The sequence below is a fragment of the Mobula hypostoma genome, chromosome 4 (assembly GCF_963921235.1).
Source record: "Mobula hypostoma chromosome 4, sMobHyp1.1, whole genome shotgun sequence".
NCBI lineage: Eukaryota > Metazoa > Chordata > Chondrichthyes > Myliobatiformes > Myliobatidae > Mobula > Mobula hypostoma.
Genome location: NC_086100.1, coordinates 200,362,430 through 200,376,342, shown reverse-complemented (window position 1 = coordinate 200,376,342; position 13,913 = coordinate 200,362,430). Strand labels below are relative to the sequence as shown.

At 45.3% G+C, this 13,913-nt stretch overlaps 1 protein-coding gene across 11 annotated transcripts in view; it reads right to left on the bottom strand.

Annotated features, from left to right (window-relative positions):
* Window positions 1–713: 713 nt before the first annotated feature.
* The window catches only part of LOC134345886 (up-regulator of cell proliferation-like), a 31,326-nt gene continuing 18,126 nt past the window's right edge, over window positions 714–13,913 (bottom strand). For 6 of the 11 annotated variants that reach the window (XM_063047210.1, XM_063047211.1, XM_063047212.1 and 3 more), the window contains 2 exons: window positions 13,147–13,236; window positions 714–10,264 (listed from right to left, as the gene is read on the bottom strand). In XM_063047210.1, coding sequence (XP_062903280.1) covers window positions 4,912–9,735 — 4,824 coding nt within the window. In that variant the 5' untranslated portion in view covers window positions 9,736–10,264; window positions 13,147–13,236 and the 3' untranslated portion in view covers window positions 714–4,911. Of the gene's footprint in view, window positions 10,265–11,557; window positions 11,712–12,371; window positions 12,476–13,146; window positions 13,237–13,913 lie in introns of all 11 variants that reach the window. The other 5 variants (XM_063047215.1, XM_063047206.1, XM_063047208.1 and 2 more) reach the window with 4 other exon arrangements.

Here is a 13,913-nt window from a genome sequence, read left to right as displayed (position 1 = left end):
TTGTATTTCCAGCATCTGCAGATTTTCTCTTGTTTGTCACTGAATGCAGAATAAAGTGTAACAGCTACAGAGAAAGTGCATTGTAGATAAATAAAGGGCAAGATCGTAACGAGGTAGATTTAATTCCAGTCGACCCATTCAGCATTCCAGACTTGAGCGCAGTTACAGAGTCACAGTGATATCTGGGCCCAGAACAACAAAGAGTCATTTCCACAGGTACAAGTTCTGAAACGTTGACCTTTTGTGAACACAGCAAGGTCACAGCAGTCTGAGAGAGATCCTAAATAAATATTACTCATTGGTATAGATCAGGGAGGGTATGGATGGTGGAATGTTATCAGAAGCGTACTCTGATATTCTGGAGTATGTCTGTATTTCCACAGGAACAAGTTCTGAAACGTTGACCTTTTTGAACTCAGCAAGGTCACAGCCGCCAGTTGTACCTCCAGCCGTGAATCATTAGATAATGGGAATGTAAAAATTCCAACTGGTCCCGAGTGACGAGAATCTTGTTCACTCCCTGCTTCTGGCCTCTCTCCCACATACTGAATCTCGGACACATCTCCTTTAAACTCTACCCCCACCCCACTTGAATGTACATCCTCTAGGATTGGACTGTTGTCTTTTGTCTCACATTTAGCTCGACATTTCCACGGCTTTCTGATCACAAAGTGAACTTCACTGGTGAACCCTATTCCCAGTTAAAGACAACACATGATAGAACATACCAGACGATGACTGCCCAATAACTGTTGTCTTTATTGATCAGGATTTGTTCAAGGGGTAATTACACAATTCAAACGTTAACTCTTTAGTTTACTTTCACAACTCCCAAAACCCAGCGCCCCGTTCAGGTGTTCCCCACCCCAGATGAACCTGGCCAAGGTTCACCGTGAGTTCTTTTCCGAGTCCCTGACTCAGGGTCTTCTTCACTGGTTGTCTCCGGAGTCAGTGCTGTCGGTGATCTTGTCCGGCACCTTTTTATACATTTCTTCCCAAAGCTCCCAGACATTCACATTTATTTATCAGATCTACATTGAGCATCTTTGTAAAAGACTTTTCCTCAGGGTGAAGTGGCTAATACGAGGGGCATAACTTTAAAGTGTTGGGAGGAAAGTACAGGAGAGATTTCAGATGTAAGTTATTTTTACACAGAGAGTGGTGGGTGTGTGGAACACACTCCTGGGGTGGTGGTAGAGGCAGACACATTGGGGGCATTTAATAGTCTCTTAGACAGGCAATGGGTGATAGGACAGTGGAGGGCTATGTGGGAGGGAGGGGTTAGATTGATCTTGGAGTTGTTTAAAGTGTTGGCACAATCTCATGGGGAAAAGGCCTGTACTGTGACACACTGTTCCATGTTCCAATGTTGGAGTTCCACTTTGTTGGGATGTTCCAGGATTTCCCAGAGTTGGGATGGGCCCAGCTGATTGGAAAACTACAAATGTAAGGATCCCATTTCAGAAAGGACGGAGGTAGAAAGCAGGAAACTCAGTGTCTTGATTTCTGTCACTGGGAAAATGCTGAACACACACTAAAGGAACGATGACAAGGTATTTAGAAAATCTCACACGGTCAAACAGAGTCAGTGACAATGAAAGAACTGCAGAGGCTGGAAATCTGGAAATGCTCAGCAGGTCAGGCAGCATCTGAAGGAGGAGAAACAGTGTGTGGGCAGAGTGCTTTATTCAATGTGCTGAAGGGAATGAGCTGCCTGCTGAAACTACTCAGTGATGTCTGCTGGGAACACACGGGACTGCAGCGACTGGAATCTGGGATGAAAAACGAGCTGCTGGAACTCAGTGGGTCAGGTCACCAGACCACAGACTCTCTGAACTCCTCCAGAGTGGAGGCAGAGAGAAAACAGTGAGCTACCAAACTGTTAGCCTGTCACTGGCATTCGGAGAAATGGTGGAATCTATAACGAAGGATGTTATATCAAGGTCGTTGAAAATATTATGAGTGAGTCGAGTCAGCGTGGATTAATGAAATGGAAGTCACATTTGACTGGTCTTTGGGGAAGTATCGAGTGAAGTCATTGGGGGGAACCAGTAGATGCGATGTATTTGGATTTTCAGAAGGTTACTGAGAAGGTCTCTCACTGGAGATTGGTGAACAAGTTTAGAGCACATGGAGTTGGGGAGAGAAGACAAGAGCACTTGGAACTGGGAGAGAATTCCAGCATGGACTGAACATTGGTTAATGCAGAGAAAGGAAATGGTAGGAAGGAATGGGTCCTTCTCACATGACTGGTCTGTGATCCGTGCGGTGTTTCAGACAGGGATCAATGCTTGGGCCCCAGTTATTCACAGTCAGTTATTTGCCTGAGGAGACCAAAAGTAACATTTGCAGGTTTGCTGAAATGGGAAGTGAGTGGAGATGAGGGGCAAAGAGGTTACAAGGGGATAAAGACAATAAGTGAAAGGGCACCGGCGGGGCAGATGGAGCCAGTGTAGAAAATGGGGAGAGAAACAGAAACACTGACCATTGTTTAAATGGTGAGGGACTGGGGAATGTTCACGTTCACAGGAACCTGGGTGACCTTGTACACCGGTCACTGGCAGCCAACATGCACAGACTGCAGGCAGGTAAGATGGAAACGTTGGCCTTTAATGCAAGGAGATTTGAGGAAGGATGACCCACTGTGACTATAGAGAGTCTCGGTGTGACTGCACCCAGGGTACTGGGGAAAGGGTTAGTGTCCTTGTCTGTAAAAGATGTACCCAGCACAGGGGTAGAGCATCAAAGCTTCACCTGACCGGTTCCTGGGACGGCAGCTCTGACACATGAGGAGAGACTGAGTCGGCTGGTCACGGACTCCTGGCAGTTTGGAAGAATGAGGCAGGACCTGGGGGACGTAAAATCCTGAGGGGCTTCACAGGGCAGAGGCAAAGAGGATGGTCTCTGTGACAGAGGGGTCCAGAGTGAGAGGGCAGACTAAGGGGGAGGCCATCAGGGACTGAAGTGAGGATAGACATCTTCACTGGGGATGATGAATCATTGGGATTCTCCACCCTGGAGCTGTAGAGACAGGCTCAGGGACTGGCTGGGCTCAACACAAGATCAACAGATTTCTTGGAATGAAAGGGATCAGGGATATCGTGAGAAGGGAGGGAATTGTGTTGATGTAGAACAAAGGGACATGGAAATAGAGAGCCATCATTGAAAGTGGCCATCACAGGTAGATAGGGTCACAAAGAGAGTGTTTGGCACGTTGTCCTTCATAAATCAGGACAGGAGTTGGGATTTGGAAGTTGGACAACACTTTGGAGAGGCTAATTTTGAGTATTGTGTGCAGTTCTGGTCATCTCCCCACAGGAAAGATATTAATAAGCTTGAAAGAGAGCAGAGACAATTTACAAGGATGTTGCCAGGACTTGAGGACCTGGGTTATGGGGAAAGGGTGAGTAGGTGAGGACTTTATTGACCATGAATGTAGGAGAATGTGAGGTGTACACAATTGAGCTGCATGCCAGCAGGATTTCTCCCTGAGGTTGGGTGAGATTAGTTCATAGATTTTGGGTGATAGGTAAAATATTTAAGGGGAACATGAGGGAGACTTTTTCACTCAGAAGGTGGTACAAGTGTGGAATGAGATGCCAGTGGAAGTGGTAGATGTGGGTTTAATTATAAAATTTCAGGGTAGTTTGCATACTTACATGAATAGGAGGGGTTTGGAAGGAGACGTTTCAGTTGCAGGTAGATGAGACCAGGGAGAAGATTGAGTCAGCATGGACTAGATGGGCCAAAGGGTTTGTTTCTGTGCTATTATGCTCGATGTAGAAGACCAGCCATGTCGTTGATGAACAACATTATAGACTTGATGGGCTGAACAGCCTGCTGCTCTCTGATATATCTTTAGAATCTCTTCGAGCATCACACTTTCTGACTGTCTCTCAATCCTCCTCTACCTTCTGAAATGGTTTTTAATCACTTCTCTTCTCACCCTATTCCTCAATACTGGATGGAACTGGACTCTCTCACGGTGGTGTCTGAAAAGAGGATGCTGTCTAAATTGAATGCCATCTTGGTCAATGTCTCCCATCCACTACATAATGTACTGGGTGGGCACAGGAGTACATTCAGCCAGAGACTCATTCCTCCGAGATGCAGCACAGAGCGTCATAGGAAGTCATTCCTGCCTGTGGCCATCAAACTTTACAACTCCTCCCTTGGAGGGTCAGACACCCTGTGCCGATAGGCCGGTCCTGGACTTATTTCATAATTTACTGGCATAATTTACATATTACTATTTAACTATTTATGGTTCTATTACTATTTATTATTTATGGTGCAACTGTAACGAAAACCAATTTCCCCCGGGATCAATAAAGTATGACTATGACTATGAATACTGCCTCACCCTATCCCTCAATCCTGCCTCACGCATCCCTCAATCTCTCCTCACTCCATCCCCTCAACCCCACCTCACCCTATCCATCAATCCTCCTCTACCTTCTGAAATGGCTTTTAATCACTTCCCTCCTCACTATATTCCTCAATCCCTCTTCACCATCTCCCTTAATTCCCCCACCCTATACTTCAATCCACCCTCACAATATCCCTCTTCCCCTCGTCAACCTATACAGTATGTCAGTCCCTCTTTGGAGTTCCCCTGACCCCATCACTCAAAGCACCTCAATTCCGGCACTAGGTCCTCATTTCCTACCCTCCACCCTCACATTTTGTCCCTACCCTCTGGATACCTGTTACCTCTCTCCAGAAATACTTCTCATTGATCCCTGATCTGATTCATCAATTATTCCCTGATTTGATAAACTATCAATCAAAAACATTCCTTCTGCTCTGCTGATTCTTTTGATGATTTGTGATGCGATTTGGATTTGAACACACTGTGATTTACTCTGCCCAATCCTTCCGAGACAGAGAGTAACGATATTTAAAGTGACATTACCAAGACTGAATGGTTGTATTATATGTCTTATTCATTTCTTCCCTCACCACATCCCAGTCAATGTTCCAGCTTCCATCGATCTCTGCAGGCTTTGCTCTGTATTCATCAGCAAACTGCTGATTGAAAGTGTAGAAAACCTTCTTCCAATAGGATGCTGCCTGTGCGGAAATTTCCCGTTGGATAATCCAGGATTTGTAGTAATCATTGACTGTTCGATAATTCTTGTAGGGATAGAATTTCCCATTTGTGTCTTTATTTCGGAATCTTGCATCACTTGCAACTGAAGCTGTGCAGATATCCGTTACAAGACATTCACTGTTTTTCCATTGACGGTTGTTGAGTCCTTCAGGTCTGTGCTGTTTACAAGAGTGTTGTGAGTGTACCGGGGTCTCTGAGTCACAGAAAACCCCACAGAAAGGACATTGCTTTGTACAATTGAATAACCCTTTGAACAACTCCTCCCTGGGTTTCATGGATAATTCTTCAATCTTTGCTTTGACATCCCAGCCTTTTACCTCACGGAGGAGATCCTGCTCCACCTTTTCAATACATGGCAGAATGGCTTCCGCACATTTCTTCCCATCATTGCCACTCCGAAACAGAACGAGTTTCATCTCATCTTTGGGCATTGAGATTCTTGTGTTTAACTTTTCAACAAACGTGTTTAGGAAGCTCTGAGCATTTCCAGCAAAGTTCTGTTTCACTGCATCCCGAACAATGTCCTTAGCTTGCCCAGTGATCTCTGTGAGGATTTCTTTAGCCAGATGGGTAAATGTGCTCTCTCCATCACGTTCTGTCTTGCAGTGTTTAATAACTTGCTGATGGAGCCAGTCTTTGGCGAAATTCTCAAAGTCTCTGATATACTGGAGATATTTATCAAATTGATGTGTTTGTTTCAGGTGGACCAGGAGGGCCACAGTGAAGTTGTTGCGGAGACTGTACTTTCGTTCAGGGTCATGTTTTCTCATATCATCCACGATTTTCACACTGAGACTCTTGAGGGTGGCGTCTCGGAGAGCTGGCAAGAAACAAGATTTCACAAATCGATCTGCTTGTCTCTGGTTCTCATCTTGCTTTGTGTAAATATCCATGAAGAGATCAAAGTATTTACTTTTCATGTTTTCCAGTCTTCTCCGTGGGTCGTGTTTGTGAATGAACCTCCTGTGCATCTCCTGGAATCTTGTTGCGGCGTAACCACACAGGTGAAGTTTAAACTCAGCCTTGAAAACCTCAGACATTGAGAAGTGTTGATGTGAAATATTGTCAACTTTTCCCTCTATACCATTCAAAAATTCAATGCAATATTTATTGTCATAATCCATGTCCTTTTTTATGATATCGGTGATCCAATGTCTGCATTCATCCTCGATGGGCTTTGTAATCATTGCTGCTTGATTGAGATCTGATTTCAATCCGAATGGAATGAGTTTACCTGCACCCTGTCTCCAATATGACACGTTGATATGTTTCTCTTCAATCTGAAAGTACTGGGTTCCCAGTTCACAGAGATTTTTACCTTTCAGCTTTTGATTAATGACTCTCCCTTGAGTTTTTGTTTCCTGTCTGAGAAGATTTTCAATCTCCAGTTCAATGTATCTTTCTCTGCAGGGCTGATACTCCAGCTGAGAGAGTGTACTTTTCCACATTCTTACAAATTCAGTTTGCAATTCCCATTCACCCAACACCCGATTTGCTGCTTTACACTTCTGTAAAAGCTTCTCCACCTGTTCTCCAATCTTCTTGTGAAAGTTATTCCAAATATTATCCACTCTCTGCAGCCCCACCCGTCTATTCACGGCATCTCTACATCTCTGCATTGAATCGTGCTGAAGCCGGCTGCATAAACTGGAGATGCTGAGCTTAAATTCCTCTCTGTATTTCTCCATCAGATGCACGTTATCAGCCCCACTTTCATACAGAGCTTGTAGTTTATCCAGAGTGTCACCCTCCCTTTTGTTCATCTCTGTCCTGATCTCCCTCTCCAGATTATGGAGCAGTTCGGTGAGATCTCCTTTGACATTGCTGATTCTGTTTTCAGCCTCATATCCCCAGGAGTGAGTGAATTTGTGGAGTTCCCACTCCCAGTCCTTGTACTTCACGGACAGGTGGTTGTAAGCCTCTGCGAACAGACTGTTCTGGAAGTTGAAAATGAAATTTTCATGTTTCACCTGCTCCCAAAGCCCAGCCATCCATTTGATAAAGTCCGGGATAGTGAAAGCTCCTTGGGATTTTCTCTGTTGGATTAGACACTGAATTAGGTTGTTCTTCAGTTGGGAGACGTGTTCACTGTAGCCGGTGTTGACTGCAGCCATTGGGGGTGTACCATGCCACAGACCAGGGATGTACCAGTTGTCCTTGTCAGCATCATAGTCCATCACATCACGGAACGTTACTCGGTCTACCTTCTCCAGCTTTGCTGCAACCTCTGTCATCTTATCCAGCTGTTCCAGGAGTTTCTGACGGCCTCTCAGATTCTGATCGTGCGCACTCACATCGCCGACGTTCTGGTGCACAAATATGCACCTTTTCCCTTTTCCTGTCTCCCTCATGCGGATTAAGGAATGAACAACAATCTGTAAAATATCTTTCATCTCTGACAGATTTTCCATCCCGATGTTTACCAATGTTAAGTTGCTTAATCCAACCACGAACGTTGCCAGCTCATTGTCGTGCTCGTAGCTGTCTGTCAGTGTTGCGAGTTCTGGGACTCTCAGCCCCTCTGTGTCAATGACGAGGATGAACTCACAGTCCAGCTCCTTGGCCAGGCTCCCTGTGACTTTGATCAACTGCATGTAGGCCCCTCGAGTACATCGGCCGCTGCTCACAGCGAACCGCAAACAGAACATTGTGTTGAGGAGTGTGGACTTGCCCGTGCTCTGAACTCCAATCACCGTCAGCACAAACACTCGGCAAGCTCTTCCCACTTTGTCAGCAACTTCCGTGAGTACGGCAGTGATCCATGGAACGGGAACGTTGGAAACATCTCCATCGATGAGTTCCAATGGGAACCCTTCCAGCAACAGTTCAGCAGCAACACCTGGGAACTGCGACACCTTTGGGTGGAGCTGTGTCCTTCGGGTGATGTTGTGTCGAGTCACTGAAAGTTCATAAACCTGGCCAAGTTCCCTCATGAAATGCTCGAGTCCCAGGGAACTATCAGACATCTTCTGATCCAAATCCTTCAGTTCCATCACCTTCTGCTTTGAGTCTTTGCACAGTTCTTTATAAATTCTACGCAATCCTGCCATAATTTCCTGTGATTTACTGTCCAGCTCCAGCTTCAGCCACTGTAGGGAAATGGCTCTGTCAACCCCACCATGACGGGTGAGGTGTTCAATGAACAGCCACATCTCTTCCGACAGACTCTGTCTGAGCTGAGATTCCCGGATTCTGTTCTTCTCCCGGTCCAGTTCCTGGTTATACACTTCTGTGGTTCTGTCCCCACGGTGTTTCATCCGAGATTTCTCTTTTTCAACTTTAGACAACCCTTGCCAGGGCTCTCCATGAAAGGGCAACACTCTCCTTTTATACCCAGTAATGCCTCCTGAGTCAAGTCTGTCCAGTATTTTGGTCAGTTCCTTGGCTCGTTGTATTTCAGTTTGACGTTCATCGACCCCAATCCCACTTTCCATCGCAATGTCAGCCATTTGCTCCAAGCTCAGCAAGGTCTGGTCCCTGTCCCTCATTAGAATTACTTGTTTGATCTGAGAACGGAGCTTTTCCACAAGTTTAGCCTCATTTACATTTGTCCGAACAATCCACTGTGGACGTTCTAACTTTAGATCTTTGAAAAGTTTCTTCACCTGCTCAGGGGTTTTGTGTTGCTGATTGATGTGGGTGTTGACTATGAGAAAAAGTTTTGCTGGTGACTGTGTGAGAGAGGTGAGGAATTCTCTTTCTTTCTCACCGATAACGTCAATGAAAATAAAGAGAGCAGCAGATACTTTCACGAGAAACTGAGCGTTTCTCTGGGAAGTTTCAGCATCACCTCGGAGGTTAATGAATGCAGCAGCCTCTGGGAAAATATCCGTGTTACTCTTCCCAGAAGGGAGATACCAGCTGATCTCAGCCATTCCATCGGATATCCTGCGGGGCACATTCCCACATTCCATCTCGGAGTGCAGGAAGATGTTCTGCTGCAGCTGTGCCTGACTCAGGGTGAGATTGAGGATTCGGGATTTGGACACTGTGCACCTTCCCAGTCTGAGGAAGGACACCGTTGGCATGGCTGCTGTCACGATGGGCACCTCCACAATGGGGCTACTGTCTGTAGGAGAATGTGGGCACCATGTTTTAACAATGGGCCTCATGGCCCAGAGGAGAAGGGTGGCACCAGACCCTTCTGTGGGTCCCCTCACCTTGTTCATGGGGTGACTGTGTGTGTCTGGCATCAGAAAGGGTAATGCAAACTGGCACAGAGACATCTTCAGCATCAGTTCCTGCTGGAGAAAGTGGTCAGCACAGAGGAAAATGGCAGCAATGATATCAAGAGGATTTATCTCACGATCCCCTGGTGCTGTAACTTCAAAGGAATCACTGAAGTCTTCATCATGAGCATCCTCAGCGTCCGAGGACAGATCAGGTGGCCATTCGGGATTCCTCGCCAGTGAATTGGCTGCGAGGATCCTTCTGAGAAATTGCCAAGGAAGATCTTCTGCACGAGTTGGTTTGCTGTCTTCCAGTTTATCCTGGGACACCTCCCGCATGGTCTTTAAGGACAGTTTGTGAGGGTAATGATCCTGCAATCCCAAATCCTTTACAATTTGTGGGAGGCTGAGATTTTCAGACTCATTATTTTCAGCTGGTAAAATGCTCGTCATCGTCTCTGATATGCTCTGTGTTCTCCTGGAATCTGTGTTTTCTTTCTCAGTGGTGGGGCTGGTTCGGAGCTCGGCGTGTTGATCGGGATGTTCTGGGAATAGGTGTACTGTTCTGATCCTTAAATTCCCACAATGTAAAACTAGTCTCCAAAGATTTATTGTTTTGATTCGATTGCTGTCCAGGATATTTGCTGTGCCTGATGTCCTACTGGAACACACAGTTCCTGTCCCAGGATCACAGGGCTGAATGGTTCCGTGCCTCTGGCTGGTGATCCTCTGTCAGGTCTCGTTGTCCTGGCACCGTGTGTACTGAGTACTGTCAGTAGGTGATCACCATGGCAACCTGGAATTGGTCACAGAATTATACCTGGCCTTGGTGACACCACACCAGGAGGACTGGGTACAAACTTGTTATTCTTACTAAGTGAACAATGGACTTTCTCTTGAGGGAGTGTAATGAAGACTATGCAGATCTTTTTCCGGAGTGAAATCAGAGAATCGTTGAAATACTCAGCAGGTCAGACAGCGTCTGTGGAGAGAGAAACAGGGTCAGTGTTTCAGGTCCATGTGTTGGTGACTCTGTCATATCAGTAGAAGTTGAGTAGGCCAGCCCTCTGTTCACTGGGGGTTAGAAGAATGAGTTGTGATCTCACTGAAATGAGTACAGAGTTTAACATTGCTGGATACAGGGAGGATGTTCCCACTGGCTAATGAGTCTAGGACCAGGGCACAGGCTGACTGTAAGGGGTGGGCTGTTCATGACTGTGATGAGGGGAATGTTCAAGTCTCCACAGAAGGGGCCACACAATTAGAACCTAGAACACAGGATGGGAACCAGTATGATAGAGTTGAGGATGAGCCAGCAGGTTTACAAGTAGATGATGGGTGTGACGTGAATGTAAAGAAGGACAGGCCAATGATTGAGTGCAGACAGAGCAAAGAGTTAAATTGTACCTCAGAGGCAAAATTGCAAAGGGCAAAGAATACAGGACTAAAGGTTTTGTATTTAAATGCGTGTAGCATTTGGAATAAGGTGGATGAACTCCTGGCACAATTAGAGATTGGTCGGTATGACATTGTGGGCATCACTGAGTCGTGACTGAAAGAAGGTCTTAGTTGGGTTCTTAACATCAAGTGATATACTTCGTATCGAAAGGACAGGCAGGAAGGCGCAGGCGGTGGTGTGGCTCTGTTGGTAAGAGATGGAATTGCAACTTTAGAAAGAGGTGACATAGGATCGGAGAATGTTGAATCTTTGTGGGTGGAGTGAAGAAACTGCAAGGGTAAAAAACATTCTGGGGATCATACATAGGCCTGCAAACAGTACCCAAGATGTGGGGTTGAGATTGCAAGGGGAGCTAGAAAAGGCATGTAATGAGAGTAATGACACAATTGTAATGAGGGACTTCAATATGCAAGAGGATTGAGAAACTCAGGTTGGTGTTGGATCGCAAGACAGGGAATTTGTTTGAGTGCCTACGAGACGTTTATTTTAGAACACCTTGTGCTTGTGCTTACTTGGGGAAAGTTTATCCTGGATTGGGTGTTATGTAATAACCCAGATCTGATGAGGGAGCTTAATAGAACATAGAACATAGAAATTTACAGCACATTACAGGCCCTTTGGCCCACAATGTTGTGCTGACCATGTAACCCACTCCAGAGACTGCCTGGAATTTCCCTCGCACATAGCCAACTATTTTTCTAAGCTCCATGTACCTATCTAAGAGTCTCTTAAAAGACCCTATTGTATCCACTCCTACCACCACCACCGCCAGCAGTGCATTCCATGCACCCACCACTCTCAGTGTGAAAAACTTACCCCTGACATCCCCTCGGTACCTATTTCCAAGCACCTTAAAACTATGCTCCTTCGTGTTAGCCGTTGCAGCCCTGGGAAAAAGCCTCTGGCTATCCAGATGATCAATGTGAAGGAACCCCAAGGAGGCGGTGATCATGATATGATTGAATTCAGACTGCAATTTGAGAGGGAGAAGCATAAGTCATATCAATCAGAATCGCAATGGAATAAAGGGAATTACAGAGGCACGAGAGAGAAGCTTGTCCAGGTGGATTGGAGGAGGATACCGGCGGGGATGACAGCAGAGCAGAGACAGGAATAGTTCACAAGGTGTAGGGTAGATATGTCCCACAGAAGAAGAAGCTCTCTAATGGCAGGGATAGGGAACCGTGGCTGACGAAGGAAGCTAAGGACTACATGAAAGCCAAGGAAAGTGCATATAATGTTGTAAAAGTGAGTGAGAAGTTGGATGATTGGAAAGCTTTTAAAATCCAACAAAATGCATTTTAAAAACCTATAAGAAGGGAAAAGATGAAATGAGGGCAGACTGGCCAATAGTATAAAGTAGGATACTAAAAGATTTTTCAGTTATAAAAGAGTAAAAGGGAGGTGAGAGCCGATATTGGACCAGTGGAAAATGATGCTGGTGAGGTAGTAATGGGGGACAAAGAAATGACAGATGAACTTAATGGGTACTTTGCATCAGACTTCACTGTGGAAGACACTAGGAGTGTGCCAGAGGTCCGTGAGTGTCAGGGAGCAGCAGTGAGTGCCATTGCTATTACAAAGGAAAAAGTGCTTGGCAAACTGAAATGCCTTAAGATGGGTAAGTTACCTGAACCAGATGGACAACATCCCAGAGTCCTGAGAGAGGCTGCTGAAGAGATAATGGATACATTGATCATGATCATTCAAGAATCACTTGATTCTGGCATGGTCCTGGAGGTATGGAAGATTGCAAATGTCACTCCACTCTTTAAGAAGGGATGAAGGCAAAAGAGAGGAAATTATAGGCCTCAGTGGTTGGGAAAGTGTTGGAGTCTGTTATTATGGATAAGGTTTCAGGCTACTTGGAGACTAATGATAAAATAAGTCAAAGTCAACATGGTTTCTGTGAAGGGAAATCTTGCCTGACAAATCTTTTTGAGTTGTTTGAGAAAGTCACAAGCAGGGTAGACAAAGGAGAGGCTGTCGATGTCATTTACTAGGATTTTCAGAAGGCATTTGATAAGATGCCACACATGAGGAAGCTTAACAGGATAAAATCCTATGGTGTTATAGGAAAGATACAGGTATGGATAGAGGAATGGCTGACAGGCTGTGAATGCAAGTAACCTTTTCTGGTTGTCTGCTGGCGTTCCTCAGGTGTCAGAATTGGAACAATTACTTTTCATATTGTTTGTCAATAATAATGGAATCGATGGCTTTGTGGCAAAATTTGCGGATGATATGAAGATAGGTGGAGGGGTAGGTAGTGCTGAGGAAGCAATGTGATTGTAGCAAGACTTAGACAAATTGGAAGAATGGACAAAAATTGTCAGATGGAATACACTGTTGAGAAATGTATGATAATGCATTTTGGTAAAAGGAATAATGGTGCAGACTATTACCTAAATGGGAGAAGGTTCAAACATCAAAGCTGCAGAGGACTTCAGGACTGCTTGTGCAAGACTCCCAGAAGGCTAATTTAGAAGTTGAGTCTGTGATAAAAAAAGACAAATGCAAATTTTTTTTGAGAGGAGCAGAATATGAAAGCAAGATGATAATGCTGAGCCTTTATAAGACACTAGTCAGGCCGCACTTGGAGTATTGATGGCATGAACATCAATTTCTCAAACTTCTGGCAATGCCCCCAGCCACCCCGTCCCCTTTCCCTCTCTCACCTTATCTCCTTTCCCACCCGTCACCTCCTCCGGTGCTCCTTCCCCCTTTTTCTTTCTTCTGTTGCCTTCTGTCCCTTTCACCAATCAACTTCCCAGCTCTTTACTTTGACCCTCCCCTCCAGGTTTCACCTATCACCTTGTGTTTCTCTCTCCTCTCCCCCGACATTTTAAATCTACTCCTCAGCCATTTTTTCTCCAGTCCTGCCGAAGGGTCTCGGCCCAGAATGTCAACCATACATTTTTCCATAGACACTGCCTGGCCAGCTGAGTTCCTCCAGCATTGTGTGTGTTGCTCAGATTTCCAGCATCTGCAGATTTTCTCCTGTTTGTGACCCTGTATTGATTATTGAAATCTTAACAAGATTACCAATAAAAATCATTACTGCTTATCATTAATGAACTCAGCCCTTGATTTACTGCAAGGGTCAAATTCCTCACTAAGTTGGATCTTGGATTTAATTGGATTTGGATTTGTCAGTGTGATGAATGGAAGG